The sequence below is a fragment of the Salmo trutta genome, chromosome 38, assembly GCF_901001165.1.
Source record: "Salmo trutta chromosome 38, fSalTru1.1, whole genome shotgun sequence".
NCBI classification, from domain to species: domain Eukaryota; kingdom Metazoa; phylum Chordata; class Actinopteri; order Salmoniformes; family Salmonidae; genus Salmo; species Salmo trutta.
In genome coordinates, this window is record NC_042994.1 from 34187703 (window position 1) to 34211631 (window position 23929).

Here is a 23929-nt window from a genome sequence, read left to right on the forward strand (position 1 = left end):
GCTGAGAGTACTCTTCTCCAGGTTCATCTCTCTGTAGGTCCAGCTGGCTGAGAGGACTCTTCTCCAGGTTCATCTCTCTGTAGGTCCAGCTGGCTGAGAGGACTCTTCTCCAGGTTCATCTCTCTGTAGGTCCAGCTGGTTGAGAGGACTCTTCTCCAGGTTAATCTCTCTTTAGGTCCAGCTGGCTGAGGGGACTCTTCTCCAGGTTAATCTCTCTGTAGGTCCAGCTGGTTGAGAGGACTCTTCTCCAGGTTCATCTCTCTGTAGGTCCAGCTGGCTGAGAGGACTCTTCTCCAGGTTAATCTCTCTGTAGGTCCAGCTGGCTGAGAGGACTCTTCTCCAGGTTAATCTCTCTGTAGGTCCAGCTGGCTGAGAGGACTCTTCTCCAGGTTCATCTCTCTGTCGGTCCAGCTGGCTGAGAGGACTTTTCTCCAGGTTCATCTCTCTGTAGGTCCAGCTGGCTGAGGGGACTCTTCTCCAGGTTCATCTCTCTGTAGGTTCAGCTGGCTGAGGGGACTCTTCTCCAGATTAATCTCTCTGTAAGTGAGGGCTCTGTGAGGTCTGTTTGTGTTTGTGAACAGAGCACTAGGACCAGCTGGCTGAGAGGACTTTTCTCCAGGTTAATCTCTCTGTAGGTCCAGCTGGCTGAGAGGACTCTTCTCCAGGTTAATCTCTCTGTAGGTCCAGTTGGCTGAGAGGACTCTTCTCCAGGTTCATCTCTCTGTAGGTCCAGCTGGCTGAGAGGACTCTTCTCCAGGTTCATCTCTCTGTAGAACCAGCTGGTTGAGAGGACTCTTCTCCAGGTTCATCTCTCTGTAGGTCCAGCTGGCTGAGAGGACTCTTCTCCAGGTTAATCTCTCTGTAGGTCCAGCTGGCTGAGAGGACTCTTCTCCAGGTTCATCTCTCTGTAGAACCAGCTGGTTGAGAGGACTCTTCTCCAGGTTCATCTCTCTGTAGGTCCAGCTGGCTGAGAGGACTCTTCTCCAGGTTCATCTCTCTGGAGGTGAGGGCTCTGTGAGGTCTGTTTGTGTTTGTGAACAGAGCACTAGGACCAGCTGGCTGAGAGGACTCTTCTCCAGGTTAATCTCTCTGTAGGTCCAGCTGGCTGAGAGGACTCTTCTCCAGGTTCATCTCTCTGTAGAACCAGCTGGTTGAGAGGACTCTTCTCCAGGTTAATCTCTCTGTAGGTCCAGCTGGCTGAGAGGACTCTTCTCCAGGTTAATCTCTCTGTAGGTCCAGCTGGCTGAGAGGACTCTTCTCCAGGTTCATCTCTCTGTAGGTCCAGCTGGCTGAGAGGACTCTTCTCCAGGTTCATCTCTCTGTAGGTCCAGCTGGTTGAGAGGACTCTTCTCCAGGTTAATCTCTCTGTAGGTCCAGCTGGTTGAGAGGACTGTTCTCCAGGTGCATCTCTCTGTAGGTCCAGCTGGTTGAGAGGACTGTTCTCCAGGTGCATCTCTCTGTAGAACCAGCTGGTTGAGAGGACTCTTCTCCAGGTTAATCTCTCTGTAGGTCCAGCTGGTTGAGAGGACTCTTCTCCAGGTTCATCTCTCTGTAGGTCCAGCTGGCTGAGAGGACTGTTCTCCAGGTTCATCTCTCTGTAGGTCCAGCTGGCTGAGAGGACTCTTCTCCAGGTTCATCTCTCTGTAGGTCCAGCTGGCTGAGAGGACGCTTCTCCAGGTTCATCTCTCTGTAGGTCCAGCTGGTTGAGAGGACTCTTCTCCAGGTTAATCTCTCTGTAGGACCAGCTGGTTGAGAGGACTCTTCTCCAGGTTAATCTCTCTGTAGGTCCAGCTGGTTGAGAGGACTCTTCTCCAGGTTCATCTCTCTGTAGGACCAGCTGGTTGAGAGGACTCTGCTCCAGGTGCATCTCTCTGTAGGTCCAGCTGGCTGAGAGGACTCTTCTCCAGGTTCATCTCTCTGTAGGTCCAGCTGGCTGAGAGGACTCTTCTCCAGGTTAATCTCTCTGTAGGTCCAGCTGGCTGAGAGGACTCTTCTCCAGGTGCATCTCTCTGTAGGTCCAGCTGGCTGAGAGGACACTTCTCCAGGTTCATCTCTCTGTAGGTCCAGCTGGTTGAGAGGACTCTTCTCCAGGTTAATCTCTCTGTAGGTCCAGCTGGTTGAGAGGACTCTTCTCCAGGTTAATCTCTCTGTAGGTCCAGCTGGTTGAGAGTACTCTTCTCCAGGTTAATCTCTCTGTAGGTCCAGCTGGCTGAGGGGACTCTTCTCCAGGTTCATCTCTCTGTAGGTCCAGCTGGTTGAGAGGACTCTTCTCCAGGTTCATCTCTCTGTAGGTGAAGGCTCTGTGATGTCACAGGTGTCCCCTGTTTTTCCCATTAGTCCCTGGGTTCTTATTCCTGTGTTCCCTGTTTGCCAGTTCGTCTTGTCTTGTCAACCGGTGTGGTTTTCCGTGCGCCTGTTTGTCCTTATTGCTGTTTTTCTAGTCCTCCTGCTTTTGACCCTTGCCTGCCTTGACACTGAACCTGTCTGCCTGCCCTGACCTCGAGCCTGCCTGCCCTGACCTCGAGCCTGCCTGCCCTGACCTCGACCCTTGCCTGCCCTGACCTCGAGCCTGCCTGCCCTGACCTCGAGCCTGCCTGCCCTGACCTCGAGCCTGCCTGCCCTGACCTCGAGCCTGCCTGCCACTCTGTACCTCCTGGACTCTGACCTGGTTATGACCTCTTGCCCCTTTGATTATAATAAATATCAGAGACTTGAACCATCTGCATCTGGGTCTTGCCCTTATAGAAGTCTTTATATATATATCTATTCATATTTATATTTTTTCTTTAAGCACTAGCTGTTAGAGCAGCTCACAGATCACTGCACCTGTACATAGTCCATCTGTAAACAGCCCTGTCACAACTTCAGCCTCCTTTTTCGGGCGGCGGTCGGTGTCGCCGGTCTACTTGCCATCGCCGATCCACTTGTCATTTTCCATTTGTTTTGTCTTTGTTTCTACACACCTGTTTTTCATTCCCCTAATTATTGTTCATGTATTTAACCCTCTGTTTCCCCCATGGTGTTGTGCGGGATTGTTTTATGTCATGTTCGGTAAATGTTGGCGATTTGTTATTTCGACGGGTGCTGTTTCTTGCCCCGTGCGTAAAAGTTAATGTTTGTGTGTTTTGTGTTTGGGCAAGTGTATTGTTTTACGTTACTCCCAATTCTCTGCTGTCCTGCGCCTGACATCTATGGTGTTGATATTTAGGCCAAGGTAGGTATAGTTATTTGTGTGCTCTAGGGCAATGGTGTCTTCATTTGTCAATGTAACAGAACTCAGCAGTTTGTCCTGGTAACAGACACCAGTCTATCTAACAGAACTCAGCAGGTTGTCCTGGTAACAGACACTAGTCTATCTAACAGGACTCAGCAGGTTGTCCTGGTAACAGACACCAGTCTATCTAACAGGACTCTGCAGGTTGTCCTGGTAACAGACACCAGTCTATCTAACAGGACTCTGCAGGTTGTCCTGGTAACAGACACCAGTCTATCTAACAGAACTCTGCAGGTTGTCCTGGTAACAGACAGCAGTCTATCTAACAGAACTCTGCAGGTTGTCCTGGTAACAGACACCAGTCTATCTAACAGGACTCAGCAGGTTGTCCTGGTAACAGACACCAGTCTATCTAACAGGACTCAGCAGGTTGTCCTGGTAACAGACACCAGTCTATCTAACAGGACTCAGCAGGTTGTCCTGGTAACAGACACCAGTCTATCTAACAGAACTCAGCAGGTTGTCCTGGTAACAGACACCAGTCTATCTAACAGAACTCAGCAGGTTGTCCTGGTAACAGACACCAGTCTATCTAACAGAACTCTGCAGGTTGTCCTGGTAACAGACACCAGTCTATCTAACAGGACTCAGCAGGTTGTCCTGGTAACAGACACCAGTCTATCTAACAGGACTCAGCAGGTTGTCCTGGTAACAGACACCAGTCTATCTAACAGGACTCAGCAGGTTGTCCTGGTAACAGACACTAGTCTATCTAACAGAACTCAGCAGGTTGTCCTGGTAACAGACACCAGTCTATCTAACAGAACTCAGCAGGTTGTCCTGGTAACAGACACCAGTGGGCAGATCTATTTTATTTGTTCAAACTAAACTGCACAACTTACTTTGATGCCAAATCTCCCTCTTCCTCCTCTTCTCCTACTCCTCTTGTAGTTCCACTCGGCCTCAGTGTTTTCCAGCACTCTACCAGCCTCACAGACACCCTATTCAGAGCTAGCAGTAAGGTGCTGCTATCCATTTATTAATGAAGGAGTAAAAGTTTTTTTGGTCAAATTAAAAAATATTTCTGATGAAGAATGATGCAGCGGTTCTAGAGAGTTGAGGTTATAAAGAGGTTCTAGAGAGGTGAGGTCATAAAGAGATTCTATAGAGGTGAGGTCATAGAGAGGTGAGGTCATAAAGAGGTTCTAGAGATGTGAGGTTATAAAGAGGTTCTAGAGAGGTGAGGTCATAAAGAGATTCTATAGAGGTGAGGTCATAGAGAGATGAGGTCATAAAGAGGTTCTAGAGATGTGAGGTCATAAAGAGGTTCTAGAGAGGTGAGGTCATAACGAGGTTCTAGAGACATGAGGTCATAAAGAGGTGAGGTCATAAAGAGGTGAGGTCATAAAGAGGTTCTATAGAGGTGAGGTCATAAAGAGATTCTAGAGAGGTGAGGTCATAAAGAGGTCATAAAGAGGTGAGGTCATAAAGAGGTGAGGTCATAAAGAGGCTCTAGAGAGGTGAGGTCATAAAGAGGTGGGGTCATAAAGAGGCTCTAGAGAGGTGAGGTCATAAAGAGGTCATAAAGAGGTGAGGTCATAAAGAGGTTCTATAGAGGTGAGGTCATAAAGAGATCATAAAGAGGTGAGGTCATAAAGAGGTTATATAGAGGTGCGGTCATAAAGAGGTTCTAGAGAGGTGAGGTCATAAAGAGGTTCTATACAGGTGAGGTCATAAAGAGGCCATAAAGAGATGAGGTCATAAAGAGCTGAGGTCATAAAGAGGTTCTATAGAGGTGAGGTCATAAAGAGGTCATAAAGAGGTGTGGTCATAAAGAGGCTCTAGAGAGGTGAGGTCATAAATAGGTCATAAAGAGTTGAGTCAATAAAGAGGTTCTATAGAGGTGATACGTCTAGTCTATGAGACCAGGCTGTGATGTTACAGACCAACTTTTGAAAGTACTATGAAATTTAACATAAACCCTAGATGCCTTAATAAATGGCCCAATTTAGGCATATTTTTAAACAACGTGACGTTTCCCTCCAAAGGGATAACTTGATAATGGAAAGACAAACACGTTTACCTATTAGCCTAGTGGTTATTAAGCAGTTAAGGTACATCGTGTGAAATAGGCAGATCATGTGAAATAGGTACATCATGTGAAATAGGTACATCATGTGAAATAGGCAGATCATGTGAAATAGGTACATCTCATAGACTAGATGTATGTAAGTTGGTATGTCACATTACAGCCTGGTCTCATAGACTAGACGTATGTAAGTTGGTATGTCACATTACAGCCTGGTCTCATAGACTAGACGTATGTAAGTTGGTATGTCACATTACAGCCTGGTCTCATAGACTAGACGTATGTAAGTTGGTATGTCACATTACAGCCTGGTCTCATAGACTAGACGTATGTAAGTTGGTCTGTAACATTACAGCCTGATCTCATAGACTAGACGTATATAAGTTGGTATGTAACATTACAGCCTGGTCTCATAGACTAGATGTAAGTAAGTTGGTATGTAACATTACAGCCTGGTCTCATAGACTAGACGTATGTAAGTTGGTATGTAACATTACAGCCTGGTCTCATAGACTAGACGTATGTAAGTTGGTATGTAACATTACAGCCTGGTCTCATAGACTAGACGTATGTAAGTTGGTATGTAACATTACAGCCTGGTCTCATAGACTAGACGTATATAAGTTGGTATGTAACATTACAGCCTGGTCTCATAGACTAGATGTATGTAAGTTGGTATGTAACATTACAGCCTGGTCTCATAGACTAGACGTATGTAAGTTGGTATGTAACATTACAGCCTGGTCTCATAGACTAGATGTATGTAAGTTGGTATGCAACATTACAGGCTGGTCTCATATACTAGATGTATGTAATTTGGTATGGAACATTACAGCCTGGTCTCATAGACTAGATGTAAGTAAGTTGGTATGCAAAATGTGAAATAGTCACATCATGTGAAATCATTGTAAAAAAAACGCAAGAAATGTAGAGGCCTCGAGATTATTTCTGGATTGAGGACAACTCTAAAGCATTTGCTATATCCCTGGGTTGATCTGTTCAAGGGTCTGGGTTGATCTGTTCCAGGGTCTGGGTTAATCTGTTCCAGGGTCTGGGTTGATCTGTTCCAGGGTCTGGGTTGATCTGTTCCAGGGTCTGCTGTTCCAGGGTCTGCTGTTCCAGGGTCTGGGTTGATCTGTTCCAGGGTCTGCTGTTCCAGGGTCTGGGTTGATCTGTTCCAGGGTCTGGGTTGATCTGTTCCAGGGTCTGGGTTGATCTGATCCAGGGTCTGGGTTGATCTGTTCCAGGGTCTGGGTTGATCTGTTCCAGGGTCTGCTGTTCCAGGGTCTGGGTTGATCTGTTCCATGGTCTGCTGTTCCAGGGTCTGGGTTAATCTGTTCCATGGTCTGCTGTTCCAGGGTCTGGGTTGATCTGTTCCAGGGTCTGGGTTGATCTGTTCCAGGGTCTGGGTTGATCTGTTCCAGGGTCTGGGTTGATCTGTTCCAGGGTCTGGGTTGATCTGTTCCAGGGTCTGGGTTGATCTGTTCCAGGGTCTGCTGTTCCAGGGTCTGGGTTGATCTGTTCCAGGGTCTGGGTTGATCTGTTCCAGGGTCTGGGTTGATCTGATCCAGGGTCTGGGTTAATCTGTTCCAGGGTCTGCTGTTCCAGGGTCTGGGTTGATCTGTTCCAGGGTCTGGGTTGATCTGTTCCAGGGTCTGGGTTGATCTGTTCCAGGGTCTGGGTTGATCTGTTCCAGGGTCTGGGTTGATCTGTTCCAGGGTCTGGGTTAATCTGATCCAGGGTCTGGGTTGATCTGTTCCAGGGTCTGGGTTGATCTGATCCTGAGCCCTTTTTAATTAAACTGTAATCTGTTTAGCTCAACTAACGTGATCCGTTGTAGAGAGGTATCCAGTCTCTCCTCTATCAGGTCTATGAGACCAGGCTGTAATGTTACATACCGTTGTAGAGAGGTATCCAGTCTCTCCTCTATCAGGTCTATCAGGTCTATGAGACCGGGCTGTAATGTTACATACCGTTGTAGAGAGGTATCCAGTCTCTCCTCTATCAGGTCTATGAGACCAGGCTGTAATGTTACATACCGTTGTAGAGAGGTATCCAGTCTCTCCTCTATCAGGTCTATCAGGTCTATGAGACCGGGCTGTAATGTTACATACCGTTGTAGAGAGGTATCCAGTCTCTCCTCTATCAGGTCTATGAGACCAGGCTGTAATGTTACATACCGTTGTAGAGAGGTATCCAGTCTCTCCTCTATCGGGTCTATGAGACCAGGCTGTAATGTTACATACCGTTGTAGAGAGGTATCCAGTCTCTCCTCTATCGGGTCTATGAGACCAGGCTGTAATGTTACATACCGTTGTAGAGAGGTATCCAGTCTCTCCTCTATCGGGTCTATGAGACCAGGCTGTAATGTTACATACCGTTGTAGAGAGGTATCCAGTCTCTCCTCTATCAGGCCTATGAGACCAGGCTGTAATGTTACATACCGTTGTAGAGAGGTATCCAGTCTCTCCTCTATCAGGTCTATGAGACCAGGCTGTAATGTTACATACCGTTGTAGAGAGGTATCCAGTCTCTCCTCTATCAGGTCTATGAGACCAGGCTGTAATGTTACATACCGTTGTAGAGAGGTATCCAGTCTCTCTGTCAGGTTTCCACTGTGTGAAAAAGTTATGGTTCCTTCACAACGTTCAGATCAAGTTGTCCTGTTGTAGCTCTGAGGTCAGCTTGTCTCTGTAGTCTGCATTCTGTAGTCTGTCAGTCTGTAGTCTGTCAGTCTGTAGTCTGTAGTCTGTCAGCCTGTAAATCTGTAGTCTGTCAGTCTGTAGTCTGTCATCTGTCAGTCTGTAGTCTGTCAGTCTGTAGTCTGTAAGTCTGTAGTCTGTCATCTGTAGTCTGTCAGTCTGTAGTCTGTCATCTGTAGTCTGTCAGTCTGTAGTCTGTCAGTTTGTTGGTCTGTAGTCTGTAGTCTCTCAGTCTGTAGTCTGTCAGTCTGTAGTCTGTGTAGTCAGATCAAGTTGTCCTGTTGTATCTGAGGTCAGCTTGTCTCAATCTAACCTCTTCCTGTTTCTCCCCTCCCCCATTTACCATCTAGTCCTCAATCTAACCACTTCCTGTTTCTCCCCTCCCCCATTTACCATCTAGTCCTCAATCTAACCTCTTCCTGTTTCTCCCCTCCCCCATTTACCATCTAGTCCTCAATCTAACCTCTTCCTGTTTCTCCCCTCCCCCATTTACCATCTAATCCTCAATCTAACCTCTTCCTGTTTCTCCCCTCCCCCATTTACCATCTAGTCCTCAATCTAACCACTTCCTGTTTCTCATCTCCCCCATTTACCATCTAGTCCTCAATCTAACCTCTTCCTGTTTCTCCCCTCCCCCATTTACCATCTAGTCCTCAATCTAACCTCTTCCTGTTTCTCCCCTCCCCCATTTACCATCTAGTCCTCAATCTAACCTCTTCCTGTTTCTCATCTTCCCTCCCCCATTTACCATCTAGTCCTCAATCTAACCTCTTCCTGTTTCTCCCCTCCCCCATTTACCATCTAGTCCTCAATCTAACCACTTCCTGTTTCTCCCCTCCCCCATTTACCATCTAGTCCTCAATCTAACCACTTCCTGTTTCTCATCTCCCTCATTTACCATCTAGTCCTCAATCTAACCTCTTCCTGTTTCTCATCTCCCCCATTTTACAATGAAGTCATTTAGCAGACGCTCCACCTTCTCTAAAAGTGGAAAAAAGTGTTTTACCAGTGAACAGAGACAGAAAAGGTCACCCAATGACACCTGATAAAAACACAATTATATCTTGTTTCCCCCCAACAAGCCGTGACGTCGATTTCACCCCCCCCCAAAAAAAATCATAAAGCAATTAGTTTATTGACGAAAAACAAAATAAACATTGATGGAAACGTTCAACATTATTCAGTTGATATCATGAAATAAGATACAAGCTAAAGTGGCTTGCGAAAGTATTTACCCTCTTGGCATTTTTCCTATTTTGTTGCCTTATAACCTGGAATTAAAATACATTTTGGGGGGGTTTGTATCACTTGATTTACACAACATGCCTACCACTTTGAAGATGCAAAATATTTTTTTATTGTGAAACAAACAAGAAATAAGACAACAAAAAACGGAAAATTGAGCGTGCATAACTATTCACCCTCCCAAAGTCAATACTTTGTAGAGCCACCATTTGCAGCAATTACAGCTGAAAGTCTCTTGGGGTATGTCTCTATAAGCTTGGCACATCTAGCCACTGGGATTTTTGCCCATTCTTCAAGGCAAAACTGCTCCAGCTCCTTCAAGTTGGATGGGTTCCGCTGGTGTACAGCAATCTTTAAGTCATACCACAGATTCTCAAGTGGATTGAGGTCTGGGATTTGACTAGGTCATTCAAGACATTTAAATGTTTCCCCTTAAACCACTCAAGTGTTGCTTTAGCAGTATGCTTAGGGTCATTGTCCTGCTGGAAGGTGAACCTCCGTCCCAGTCTCAAATCTCTGGAAGACTGAAACAGGTTTCCCTCAAGAATTACCCTGTATTTAGCGCCATCCATCATTCCTTCAATTCTAACCAGTTTCCCACTCCCTGACGATGAAAAACATCCCCACAGCATGATGCTGCCACCAACACGCTTCACTTTGGGGATGGTGTTCTCGGGGTGATGAGAGTTGTTGGGTTTGCGCCAGACATATCGTTTTTCTTGATGGCCAAAAAGTTCAATTTTAGTCTCATCTGACCAGAGTACCTTCTTCCATATGTTTGGGGAGTCTCCCACATGCTTCTGAAGGTAATTGGTTGCACCCGATCTTATTTAGGGGCTTCATAGCAAAGGGGGTGAATACATATACACGCACCACTTTTACGTTTTTATTTTTTATAATTTTTTGAAATAAATCATTTTTTAAATTTCACTTCACCAATTTGGACTATTTTGTGTTTATGTCCATTACATGAAATCCAAATATAAATCCATTTAAATTACAGGTTGTAATGCAACAAAATAGGAAAAATGCCAATGGGGGGGATGAATACTTTGCAAGGCACTGTATCATGAGACTGAGTGCCAACCGTTTATGTATTAAACCCCTGGTTACCATGATGTCTTCCAGATGAATGAATGGAATTCAACAGTAGTTCAGTTAAATGTTTATGTATTAAACCCCTGGTTACCATGACGTCCTCCAGAGGAATGAATGGTATTCAACAGTAGTTCAGTTCAATGTTTCCAAGGACAGAATTACATGTATTTAACAGAATTACATGTATTTAACAGAATAACATGTATTTAACAGAATTATATGTATTTAACAGAATTACATGTATTTAAGTATTTTGCTTGAGGGGAAAGTAACATTAGTACTTTTCAAAAAAAAAAACTATACTTTAAACATTTAAATATTTTTATGTTATAAGCTTACATAATATAAATTTGAAAATATTAAGCATTAAGGTGTATAATAGAATAAACGTGTTTTAATTCATATTAACATTAATAAATCAATTTCCACAGCTTCCTAAATATGTTTTTACAAGATAGAGGCCACTGTGTTCTACTACCCAGGTCTGGTGTTGGAGATCATTCTACACTCTGTGGATCTCCTGAGTGTATTTTCTGATGTTTAATCAGAGAACTTGAATGAGAGTATCTCTTCTCACACTGATCACAGCTATAAGGCTTTTCTCCAGTGTGTGTTCTCTGGTGTACTGCCAGGTTGCTTGAAGTAGAACAACTCGTCCCACAGTCAGAGCAGTGGTAAGGTTTCTCTCCAGTGTGGGTTCTCTTGTGTGATATCAGGTTACTTGAGGTAGTACATCTCTTCCCACAGTCTGAGCAGTGGTAAGGCTTTTCACCCGAGTGGGTTCTCTGATGTACTATCAGTATGTCTAATAAGGCAAAACTCTTCCCACATTCAGAGCAGTGGTGAGGCTTCTCTCCTGTGTGTGTTCTCTGGTGAGATTTTAAATGTGATGATCTAACAAAACCCTTTCCGCAGTCAGAGCAGTGGTAAGGTTTCTCTCCTGTGTGTATTCTCTGGTGTACAATCAGGTGACTTGGCTGAGTAAAACTCTTCCCACATTGATCACAGCTATAAGGCTTCTCTCCTGTATGTGTTCTCTGGTGTGTTATCAGATAGCTTGAGGTAGTAAAGCTCATTCCACAGTTGGAGCAGCGATAAGGCTTCTCTCCAGTGTGTACTCTCTTGTGTACAGTCAGGTTTGATGACTGAGTGAATCGCTTCCCGCATTGATCACAGCCATAAGGCCTCTCTCCTGTATGTGTTCTCTGGTGTATAATCAGTTCACTTGAGGAGGTTAAGCTTTTCCCACAGTCTGAGCAGTGGTAAGGCTTCTCTCCAGTGTGTGTTCGCTGGTGCAGCTTTAAACGCTGTGATGTTGAAAAGGTCCTCTCGCAGTCAGAGCAGTGGTAAGGCTTCTCTCCAGTGTGTGTCAACTGGTGTTTTGTCAGGTTCCCTAGTTGAGAAAATCTCTTCAAACAGTCAGTGCAGCTATAAGGTTTCTCTCCTGTATGGATTCTGTGGTGTATTTTAAGTTCTGTTGAAGAGGTGAAACTCTTCCCACAGTCAGAGCAGCGGTGAGGTTTCTTCCCTGTGGGTCTCCGCTGGGGTTTCTTGAGATGTTCTGATGTGGAGAGACTCTTCTCTGCCTCGTTAGCATCATGATGTTGTTGAGGCTCCCCAGAGGATCCGTGAAGATAGTCCTGTCTCTCTCCTGTGTGAACAACAAAGTCAGACAGTCAATGTAGTGAACGTTTAAATGCTTTTACAAACTTTTTTTTTTTCCTTAGGCACTGATCCAGACATCTTTAGGTCACCAATATTATTATAGTAAAAGTAGATGATGATACTCTGACAACAAGTTATTACAGAAAACTGAAACCGTCAGCAGTGATCCAGATGACTTTAGGTCACAATATTATTATTGGTATTACTCTTCCTGAGGTTTATTATGGATCCCCGTTAGTTCCTGCCAAGGCAGCAGCTACTCTTCCTGGGGTTTATTATGGATCCCCGTTAGTTCCTGCCAAGGCAGCGGCTACTCTTCCTGGGGTTTATTATGGATCCCCGTTAGTTCCTGCCAAGGCAGCAGCTACTCTTCCTGGGGTCCAGCAAAATTAAGGGAGTTAATACATTTTAAAAACATTACAATACATTCATAACAGATTTCACAACACATTAGGTGTGTGTCCTCAGGCCTCTACTCTACTACCACACAAAATCCATGTGTACATGTATGTATAGTGTGTATGTTATGGTGTGTTTGTATAGTGTGTATGTTATGGTGTGTGTATAGTGTGTATGTTATGGTGTGTGTATAGTGTGTATGTTATGGTGTGTGTATAGTGTGTATGTTATGGTGTGTGTATAGTGTGTATGTTATGGTGTGTGTATAGTGCGTATGTTATGGTGTGTGTATAGTGCGTATGTTATGGTGTGTGTGTATAGTGCGTATGTTATGGTGTGTGTGTATAGTGCGTATGTTATGGTGTGTTTGTATAGTGTGTATGTTATGGTGTGTGTATAGTGCGTATGTTATGGTGTGTGTATAGTGTGTATGTTATGGTGTGTTTGTATAGTGTGTATGTTATGGTGTGTTTGTATAGTGTGTATGTTATGGTGTGTTTGTATAGTGCGTATGTTATGGTGTGTGTGTATAGTGTGTATGTTATGGTGTGTGTGTATAGTGTGTATGTTATGGTGTGTGTGTATAGTGTGTATGTTATGGTGTGTGTGTATAGTGTGTATGTTATGGTGTTTGTATAGTGCGTATGTTATGGTGTGTGTATAGTGCGTATGTTATGGTGTGTGTATAGTGTGAATGTTATGGTGTGTGTATAGTGTGTATGTTATGGTGTGTGTGTATAGTGTGTATGTTATGGTGTGTGTATAGTGCGTATGTTATGGTGTGTGTGTATAGTGTGTATGTTATGGTGTGTGTGTATAGTGTGTATGTTATGGTGTGTGTGTATAGTGTGTATGTTATGGTGTGTGTGTATAGTGTGTATGTTATGGTGTGTGTGTATAGTGTGTATGTTATGGTGTGTGTGTATAGTGCGTATGTTATGGTGTTTGTATAGTGCGTATGTTATGGTGTTTGTATAGTGCGTATGTTATGGTGTTTGTATAGTGCGTATGTTATGGTGTGTGTATAGTGTGAATGTTATGGTGTGTGTGTATAGTGCGTATGTTATGGTGTGTGTGTTTAGTGCGTATGTTATGGTGTGTGTATAGTGCGTATGTTATGGTGTGTGTATAGTGCGTATGTTATGGTGTGTGTATAGTGCGTATGTTATGGTGTGTGTGTATAGTGTGTATGTTATGGTGTGTGTATAGTGTGTATGTTATGGTGTGTGTATAGTGCGTATGTTATGGTGTGTGTATAGTGCGTATGTTATGGTGTGTGTATAGTGCGTATGTTATGGTGTGTGTATAGTGTGTATGTTATGGTGTGTGTATAGTGCGTATGTTATGGTGTGTGTGTATAGTGCGTATGTTATGGTGTGTGTGTATAGTGCATATGTTATGGTGTTTGTATAGTGTGTATGTTATGGTGTGTGTGTGTATAGTGCATATGTTATGGTGTGTGTGTAGTGCATATGTTATGGTGTGTGTATAGTGCATATGTTATGGTGTGTGTGTAGTGCATATGTTATGGTGTGTTTGTATAGTATGTTATGGTGTGTTTGTATAGTGCATATGTTATGGTGTGTGTATAGTGCATATGTTATGGTGTGTGTGTATAGTGCGTATGTTATGGTGTGTGTATAGTGCATATGTTATGGTGTGTGTGTATAGTATGTTATGGTGTGTATAGTGCATATGTTATGGTGTGTGTGTAGTGCATATGTTATGGTGTGTGTATAGTGCATATGTTATGGTGTGTGTGTATAGTGCGTATGTTATGGTGTGTTTGTATAGTATGTTATGGTGTGTGTGTGTATAGTGCGTATGTTATGGTGTGTGTGTATAGTGCGTATGTTATGGTGTGTATAGTATGTTATGGTGTGTGTGTATAGTGCGTATGTTATGGTGTGTGTGTATGGTGCGTATGTTATGGTGTGTGTGTATAGTATGTTATGGTGTGTGTGTATAGTATGTTATGGTGTGTGTGTATAGTATGTTATGGTGTGTGTGTGTATAGTATGTTATGGTGTGTGTATAGTGCATATGTTATGGTGTGTGTGTATAGTATGTTATGGTGTGTGTATAGTGCATATGTTATGGTGTGTGTGTGTATAGTATGTTATGGTGTGTGTATAGTATGTTATGGTGTGTGTATAGTATGTTATGGTGTGTGTATAGTATGTTATGGTGTGTGTGTATAGTATGTTATGGTGTGTGTGTATAGTGTGTATGTTATGGTGTGTCTGTTTGCATGTCTATGTTTGTGTTGCTTCCCAGTCTCCGCTGTTCCATAAGGTGTATTTTTTAATCTGTTTTTTAAAAATCTAATTCTACTGCTGCGTCAGTTACCTGATGTGGATTAGAGTTCCATGTAGTCATGGCTCTATGTAGTACTGTGCTCCTCCCATAGTCTGTTCTGGACTTGGGGACTGTGAAGAGACCTCTGGTGGCATGTCTTGTGGGGTATGGATGGGTGTCTGAGCTGTGTGCCAGTAGTTTAAACAGACCTCTGGTGGCAGGTCTTGTTGGGTATGGATGGGTGTCTGAGCTGTGTGCCAGTAGTTTAAACAGACCTCTGGTGGCATGTCTTGTGGGGTATGGATGGGTGTCTGAGCTGTGTGCCAGTAGTTTAAACAGACCTCTGGTGGCATGTCTTGTGGGATATGCATGGGTGTCTGAGCTGTATGCTAGTAGTTTAAACAGACAGCTCGGTGCATTCAGCATGTCAATACCTCTCATAAATATAAGCAGTGATGAAGTCAATCTCTCCTCCACTTTGAGCCAGGAGAGATTGACATGCATATTATTAATGTTAGCTCTCTGTGTACATCCAAGAGCCAGCCGTGCTGCCCTGTTCTGAGCCAATTGCAATTTTCCTAAGTCCTTTCTTGTGGCACCAGACGACTGAACAAAACTAGGGCCTGTAGGACCTGCCTTGTTGATAGTGCTGTTAAGAAGGTAGACACTAGGGCCTGTAGGACTTGCCTTGTTGATAGTGTTGTTAACTTCTATGGGCTAGGTGGGACGTTAGCGTCCCACTCTATTCAACAGCCAGTGGAATCGCGTGGCGCGAAATACAAATACCTCAAAAATGCAATAATTTCAATATTTCAAACATACGATTTTACACCATTTGAAAGATAAGACTCTCGTTAATCTAACCACATTGTCCGATTTCAAAAAGGCTTTACAGCGAAAGCAAAACATTTGATTATGTTAGGAGAGTACATAGACACAAATAACCACACAGCCATTTTTCAAGCAAGCATATATGTCACAAAAATCCAAAACACAGCTAAATGCAGCACTAACCTTTGATGATCTTCATCAGATGACACTCCTAGGACATTATGTTATACAATACATGCATGTTTTGTTCAATCAAGTTCATATTTATATCAAAAAACAGCTTTTGACATTAGCATGTGATGTTCAGAATTAGCATTCACACCCAAAACTTCCGGTGAATTTACTAAATTACTCATCATAAACATTGACAAAATACATAACAATTATTTTAAGAATTATAGATACAGAACTCCTTTATGCAATCGCTATGTCAGATTTTAAAATAGCTTTTCGGCGAAAGCACATTTTGCAATATTCTGAGTACATAGCTCAGCCATCACGGCTAGCTAATTTGACACCCGCCAATATCGGGGTCACCTAAACTCAGAATTACTATTACAAAAATTGGATTACCTTTGCTGTTCTTCATCAGAATGCACTCCCAAGACTGCTACTTCCACAACAAATGTTGTTTTTGTTCCAAATAATCCATAGTTATGTGCAAATACCCCCGTTTTGCTCGTGCATTCAGTTCACTATCCAAAGGGTAACGCGCGAGCGCATTTCGAGACCAAAAATTTCCAAATGTTCCATTACCGTACTTAGAAGCATGTCAAACGCTGTTTAAAATCAATTTCTATGGTATTTTTCTTGTAAAATAGCGATAATATTCCAACCGGACAATACTGTATTCATTCAAAGAGGAAAAGAAAAAATGGCGAGGTCTCGTGAACGCGCATTTCCATTTCCTTTGTCCTCAGGCAGACCACTGACAAACTGAGTTACTATACTTTGCCCAGAGACAGGAGACGCCCCAATCCGCTTTCTGGCGGCTTTAGAGAGCCAATGGAAGCCTTAGAAAGTGCAACATAACCCCACGGATACTGTAGTTTCGATAGACAAGCAAAGGAGAACTACAAAATCGCAGACAGGCCACTTCCTACTTGGAATCTTCTCAGGTTTTTGCCTGCCTAATGAGTTCTGTTATACTCACAGACACCATTCAAACAGTTTTAGAAACTTTAGAGTGTTTTCTATCCAAATCTACTAATAATATGCATATTCTCGTTTCTGGGCCAGAGTAGTAACCTGTTTAAATTGGGTACATTTTTCATCCGGCCGTGAAAATACTGCCCCCTAGCCCAGACAGGTTAAGAAGGTAGAAACTAGGGCCTGTAGGACCTGCCTTGTTGATAGTGCTGTTAAGGCAGAGTAAGGCTTTATTATGGACAGACTTCTCCACATCTTAGCTACTGTTGTATCAACATGTTTTGACCATGACAGTTTACAATCCAGGTTAACTCCAAGCAGTTTAGTCTCCTCAACTCCTCAACAACAATTTTAAGAGGTTTAGTGAATGATTTGTCCAAAATACAATGCTTTTAGTTTTTGAAATATTTAGGACTAACTTATTTTCTGTATAGTGTTGAGTCATCCACATAAATGGACATTTGGAATTTAAACTGACATGTCGTCATTAGTAAAGATTGAAAAAAGTAAGGGGCTTAGACAGCTGCCCTGGAGAACTCCTGATTCTACCTGGATTTTATTGGAGAGGCTTCCATTAAAGAACACCCTCTGTGTTCTGTTAGATAGGTTTGAATCGTACTACACCGGCTCGTCAGATGTGGCAGGGCTTGCAAACTATTACAGACTACAATAGGGAAGCACAGCCGAGAGCTGCCCAGTGACACGAGCCTACCAGATGAGCTAAAACTACTTCTTTGCTTGCTTCGAGGCAAGTAATACTGAAACATGATTGAGTGCATCAGCTGTTCCGGACGACTGTGTGATCACGCTCTCCGCAGCCGATGTGAGTGAGACCTTTAACAGGTCAACATTCACAAGACTGATTACCAGGATGTGTACTCCGAGCATGCGCTGACCAATTGTCAAGTGTCTTCACTGACATTTTCAACCTGTCCCTGACCGAGTCTGTAATACCAACATGTTTCCAGCAGACCACCATAGTCCCTGTGCCCAAGAACACCAAGGTAACCTGCCTAAATGACAACCGACCCATAGCACTCACGGTCTGTAGCCATGAAATGCTTTGAAAGGCTGGTCATGGCTCACATCAACACCATCATCCCAGAAACCCTAGACCCACTCCAATTCGTATACCACCCCAACAGATCCACAGATGATGCGATCTCTATTGCCACTCCCCACTGCCCTTTCCCACCTGGACAAAAAGGAACACCTATGTGAGAATGCTATTCATTGACTACAGCTCAGAGTTCAACACCATAGTGCCCTCAAAACTCATCACTAAGCTAAGGATCCCTGGGACCAAACACCTCCCTCTGCAACTGGATCCTGGACTTCCTGACGGGCCTCCCCAGGTGGTGAGGGTAGGTAACAACACATCCGCCATGCTGATCCTCAACACAGGGCCCCTCAGGGGTGTGTGCTCAGTCCCCTCCTGTACTCCCTGTTCACTCACGACTCCACGGCCAGGCACGACTCCAACACCATCATTAAGGTTGCTGACGACACAGCAGTGGTAGGCCTGATCACCGACAACGATGAGACAGCCTATCGGGAGGAGGTCAGAGACCTGGACGTGTGGTGCCAGGACAACAACCTCTCCCTCAACGTGATCAAGACAAAAGGAGATGATTGTGGACTACAGGAAAAAGAGGACCGAGCACGTCCCCATTCTCATCGACGGGGCTGTAGTGGAGCAGGTTGAGAGCTTCCAGTTCCTTGGTGTCCACATCACTAACAAACTATCATGGTCCAAGCACACCAAGAGACTGGAGACTGAAAAGATTTGTCATGGGTCCTCAGATCCTAAAAAAGTTCTACAGCTGCACCATCGAGAGCATCCTGACTGGTTGCATCACCGCCTGGTATGGCAACTGCTCAGCCTCTGACCACAAGGCCCTATAGAGGGTGGTACGTACGACCCAGTACATCACCGGGGCCAAGATTCCTGCCATCCAGGACCTCTATAAGGCTCCTGAACAGCTAATCAAACAGACTATTTACATTGACCCCCCCCCCTCTACACTGTTGCTACTCTCTGTTTATTATCTATGCAGTCACTGTAACTCTACCTACATGTACATATTATCTCGACATCGGTGCCTCCGCACATTGACTCTGTACCGGCACCCCCTGTATATAGCCTCCACATTGAGTCTGTACCGGTACCCCCTGTATATAGCCTCCACATTGACTCTGTACCGGTACCCCTGTATATAGCCTCCACATTGACTCTGTACCGGTACCCCTGTATATAGCCTCCACATTGACTCTGTACCGGTACCCCTGTATATAGCCTCCACATTGACTCTGTACCCCCTGTATATAGCCTCCACATTGACTCTGTACCGGTACCCCCTGTATATAGCCTCCACATTGACTCTGTACCGGTACCCCCTGTATATAGCCTCCACATTGACTCTGTACCGGTACCCCCTGTATATAGCCTCCACATTGACTCTGTACCGGTACCCCCTGTATATAGCCTCCACATTGACTCTGTACCGTAACACCCTGTATATAGCCTCCACATTGACTCTGTACCGGTACCCCCTGTATATAGCCTCCACATTGACTCAGCACCGGTACCCCCTGTATATAGCCTCCACATTGACTCTGTACCGGTACCCCCTGTATATAGCCTCCACATTGACTCTGTACCGGTACCCCCTGTATATAGCCTCCACATTGACTCTGTACCGGTACCCCCTGTATATAGCCTTCACATTGACTCTGTACCGGTACCCCCTGTATATAGCCTCCACATTGACTCTGTACCGGTACCCCTGTATATAGCCTCCACATTGACTTTGTACCGGTACCCCCTGTATATAGCCTCCACATTGACTCTGTACGGGTTCCCCCTGTATATAGCCTCCACATTGACTCTGTACCGGTACACCCTGTATATAGTCTCCACATTGACTCTGTATCAGTACCCCCTGTATATAGCCTCCACATTGACTCTGTACCGGTACCCCCTGTATATAGCCTCCACATTGACTCAGCACCGGTACCCCCTGTATATAGCCTCCACATTGACTCTGTACCGGTACCCCCTGTATATAGCCTCCACATTGACTCTGTACCGGTACCCCCTGTATATAGTCTCCACATTGACTCTGTACCGGTACCCCCTGTATATAGCCTCCACATTGACTCAGCACCGGTACCCCATGTATATAGCCTCCACATTGACTCTGTACCGTAACACCCTGTATATAGCCTCCACATTGACTCTGTACCGTAACACCCTGTATATAGCCTCCACATTGACTCTGTACCGGTACCCCCTGTATATAGTCTCCACATTGACTCTGTACCAGTACCCCATGTATATAGCCTCCACGTTGACTCTGTACCCCCTGTATATAGCCTCCACATTGACTCTGTACCGGTACCCCCTGTATATAGCCTTCACATTGACTCTGTACCGGTACCCCCTGTATATAGCCTCCACATTGAGTCTGTACCGTAACACCCTGTATATAGCCTCCACATTGACTCTGTACCGGTACCCCCTGTATATAGTCTCCACATTGACTCTGTATCAGTACCCCCTGTATATAACCTCCACATTGACTCTGTACCCCCTGTATATAGCCTCCACATTGACTCTGTACCGGTACCCCCTGTATATAGCCTCCACATTGACTCAGCACCGGTACCCCCTGTATATAGCCTCCACATTGACTCTGTACCGGTACCCCATGTATATAGCCTCCACATTGACTCTGTACCGGTACCCCCTGTATATAGCCTCCACATTGACTCTGTACCGGTACCCCCTGTATATAGCCTCCACATTGACTCTGTACCGGTACCCCATGTATATAGCCTCCACATTGACTCTGTACCCCCTGTATATAGTCTCCACATTGACTCTGTACCAGTACCCCCTGTATATAGCCTCCACATTGACTCTGTACCGGTACCCCCTGTATATAGCCTCCACATTGACTTTGTACCGGTACCCCCTGTATATAGCCTCCACATTGACTCTGTACGGGTTCCCCCTGTATATAGCCTCCACATTGACTCTGTACGGGTTCCCCCTGTATATAGCCTCCACATTGACTCTGTACCGGTACCCCCTGTATATAGTCTCCACATTGACTCTGTATCAGTACCCCCTGTATATAGCCTCCACATTGACTCTGTACCGGTACCCCCTGTATATAGCCTCCACATTGACTCAGCACCGGTACCCCCTGTATATAGCCTCCACATTGACTCTGTACCGTAACACCCTGTATATAGCCTCCACATTGACTCTGTACCGTAACACCCTGTATATAGCCTCCACATTGACTCTGTACCAGTACCCCATGTATATAGCCTCCACATTGACTCTGTACCGTAACACCCTGTATATAGCCTCCACATTGACTCTGTACCGTAACACCCTGTATATAGTCTCCACATTGACTCTGTACCAGTACCCCATGTATATAGCCTCCACATTGACTCTGTACCGTAACACCCTGTATATAGCCTCCACATTGACTCTGTACCGGTACCCCCTGTATATAGTCTCCACATTGACTCTGTACCAGTACCCCCTGTATATAGCCTCCACATTGACTCTGTACCCCCTGTATATAGCCTCCACATTGACTCTGTACCGGTACCCCCTGTATATAGCCTCCACATTGACTCAGCACCGGTACCCCTGTATATAGCCTCCACATTGACTCTGTACCGGTACCCCATGTATATAGCCTCCACATTGACTCTGTACCCCCTGTATATAGTCTCCACATTGACTCTGTACCAGTACCCCCTGTATATAGCCTCCACATTGACTCTGTACCGTAATACCCTGTATATAGCCTCCACATTGACTCTGTACCGTAATACCCTGTATATAGCCTCCACATTGACTCAGGTTTTATAACTCTGGTTCATAGGCATATGATTACTGCATACACTAGCTATAGGATCAGCAGAGGCATTCAGGGCTGTAAGAGGGACATAAATTAGGTTACTTACATTGTGTCTACCAGCGCCCCTGGGATAATGTACATTTGCTGAAGCATTATGACAACTCAGCTTCACAATGGTAGGGATTAAGGTTTGGGTCATTGACAAGTCATCGTGTATAGTAGTGTTGAGTCATTTCAAATCGCTGTAGTAACTGACGTGTTTAGTAGTGTTGAGTCATTTCAAATCGCTGTAGTAACTGACGTGTTTAGTAGTGTTGAGTCATTTCAAATCGCTGTAGTAACTGACGTGTTTAGTCATTTCAAATCGCTGTAGTAGCTGACGTGTTTAGTCATTTCAAATCGCTGTAGTAGCTGACGTGTTTAGTAGCGTTGAGTCATTTCAAATCGCTGTAGTAACTGACGTGTTTAGTGTTGCAGTCATCCGCATTTAGTGACACATTTAAATGGTGACGGGGCTTTTTGAACACACAACCCAACCTGTACTGAAATGGTTGTTCAGTAGAGCACCGTTTCCTGTTCTATTAGGGGGTTTTATGTTCAGTAGAGCACCGTTTCCTGTTCTATTAGGGGGGGTTTATGTTCAGTAGAGCACCGTTTCCTGTTCTATTAGGGGGGGTTTATGTTCAGTAGAGCACCGTTTCCTGTTCTATTAGGGGGGGTTTTATGTTCAGTAGAGCACCGTTTCCTGTTCTATTAGGGGGTTTTATGTCCTGAACTGGTTGTTCAGTAGAGCACCGTTTCCTGTTCTATTAGGGGGTTTTATGTTCAGTAGAGCACCGTTTCCTGTTCTATTAGGGGGGTTTTATGTTCAGTAGAGCACCGTTTCCTGTTCTATTAGGGGGGGGGGGGGTTTATGTTCAGTAGAGCACCGTTTCCTGTTCTATTAGGGGGGTTTTATGTTCAGTAGAGCACCGTTTCCTGTTCTATTAGGGGGGGTTTTATGTTCAGTAGAGCACCGTTTCCTGTTCTATTAGGGGGGGTTTAGGTTCAGTAGAGCACCGTTTCCTGTTCTATTAGGGGGGGTTTTATGTTCAGTAGAGCACCGTTTCCTGTTCTATTAGGGGGGTTTTATGTTCAGTAGAGCACCGTTTCCTGTTCTATTAGGGGGGTTTATGTTCAGTAGAGCACCGTTTCCTGTTCTATTAGGGGGGTTTATGTTCAGTAGAGCACCGTTTCCTGTTCTATTAGGGGGGGTTTTATGTTCAGTAGAGCACCGTTTCCTGTTCTATTAGGGGGGGGTTTATGTACTGAACTGGTTGTTCAGTAGAGAACCGTTTCCTGTTCTATTAGGGGGTTTTATGTCCTGAACTGGTTGTTCAGTAGAGCACCGTTTCCTGTTCTATTAGGGGGGGTTTATGTTCAGTAGAGCACCGTTTCCTGTTCTATTAGGGGGGGTTTTATGTTCAGTAGAGCACCGTTTCCTGTTCTATTAGGGGGGTTTTATGTTCAGTAGAGCACCGTTTCCTGTTCTATTAGGGGGGGTTTTATGTTCAGTAGAGCACCGTTTCCTGCTCTATTAGGGGGGGTTTTATGTTCAGTAGAGCACCGTTTCATGTTCTATTAGGGGGGGTTTTATGTACTGAACTGGTTGTTCAGTAGAGCACCGTTTCCTGTTCTATTAGGGGGGGTTTTATGTTCAGTAGAGCACCGTTTCCTGTTCTATTAGGGGGTTTTATGTTCAGTAGAGCACCGTTTCCTGTTCTATTAGGGGGGGTTTTATGTTCAGTAGAGCACCGTTTCCTGTTCTATTAGGGGGGGTTTTATGTTCAGTAGAGCACCGTTTCCTGTTCTATTAGGGGGGGTTTTATGTTCAGTAGAGCACCGTTTCATGTTCTATTAGGGGGGTTTTATGTTCAGTAGAGCACCGTTTCCTGTTCTATTAGGGGGGTTTTATGTTCAGTAGAGCACCGTTTCCTGTTCTATTAGGGGGGTTTTATGTTCAGTAGAGCACCGTTTCCTGTTCTATTAGGGGGGGTTTATGTTCAGTAGAGCACCGTTTCCTGTTCTATTAGGGGGGTTTATGTTCAGTAGAGCACCGTTTCCTGTTCTATTAGGGGGGGTTTTATGTTCAGTAGAGCACCGTTTCCTGTTCTATTAGGGGGTTTTATGTCCTGAACTGGTTGTTCAGTAGAGCACTGTTTCCTGTTCTATTAGGGGGGGTTTTATGTTCAGTAGAGCACCGTTTCCTGTTCTATTAGGGGGGTTTTATGTTCAGTAGAGCACCGTTTCCTGTTCTATTAGGGGGGGTTTTATGTTCAGTAGAGCACCGTTTCCTGTTCTATTAGGGGGGGTT

At 44.7% G+C, this 23929-nt stretch overlaps 2 protein-coding genes across 2 annotated transcripts; both read right to left on the reverse strand.

Moving 5' to 3' along the window:
* Window positions 1-6337: 6337 nt before the first annotated feature.
* LOC115178626 (proline-rich protein HaeIII subfamily 1-like) lies at window positions 6338-8351 on the reverse strand. The gene is made up of 2 exons (XM_029739879.1): window positions 8319-8351; window positions 6338-7084 (listed from the first exon to the last, which is right to left on the reverse strand). The coding sequence occupies exons 1-2, from the start codon at window positions 8349-8351 to the stop codon at window positions 6338-6340; spliced, it is 780 nt and encodes a 259-aa protein (XP_029595739.1).
* A 2052-nt stretch (window positions 8352-10403) lies between these two features.
* LOC115178627 (zinc finger protein 239-like) lies at window positions 10404-11907 on the reverse strand (the record flags this gene model as incomplete). Its single annotated transcript, XM_029739880.1, has 1 exon — window positions 10404-11907. A coding segment is annotated over one exon (1062 nt), but the record flags the coding sequence as incomplete, so codon positions are not given.
* Between the last annotated feature and the right edge of the window lie 12022 nt (window positions 11908-23929).

Bases quoted from the DNA above. Each gene is read 5' to 3' on its own strand.
- LOC115178626 (XM_029739879.1), bottom strand. From the start codon at position 8,351: ATGGTAAATGGGGGAGGGGAGAAACAGGAAGAG. The intron at 7,085-8,318 runs GTTAGATTGAGA...AAAAGGGCTCAG, and splicing joins GAGGGGAGAAACAGGAAGAG to GATCAGATCAACCCAGACCC.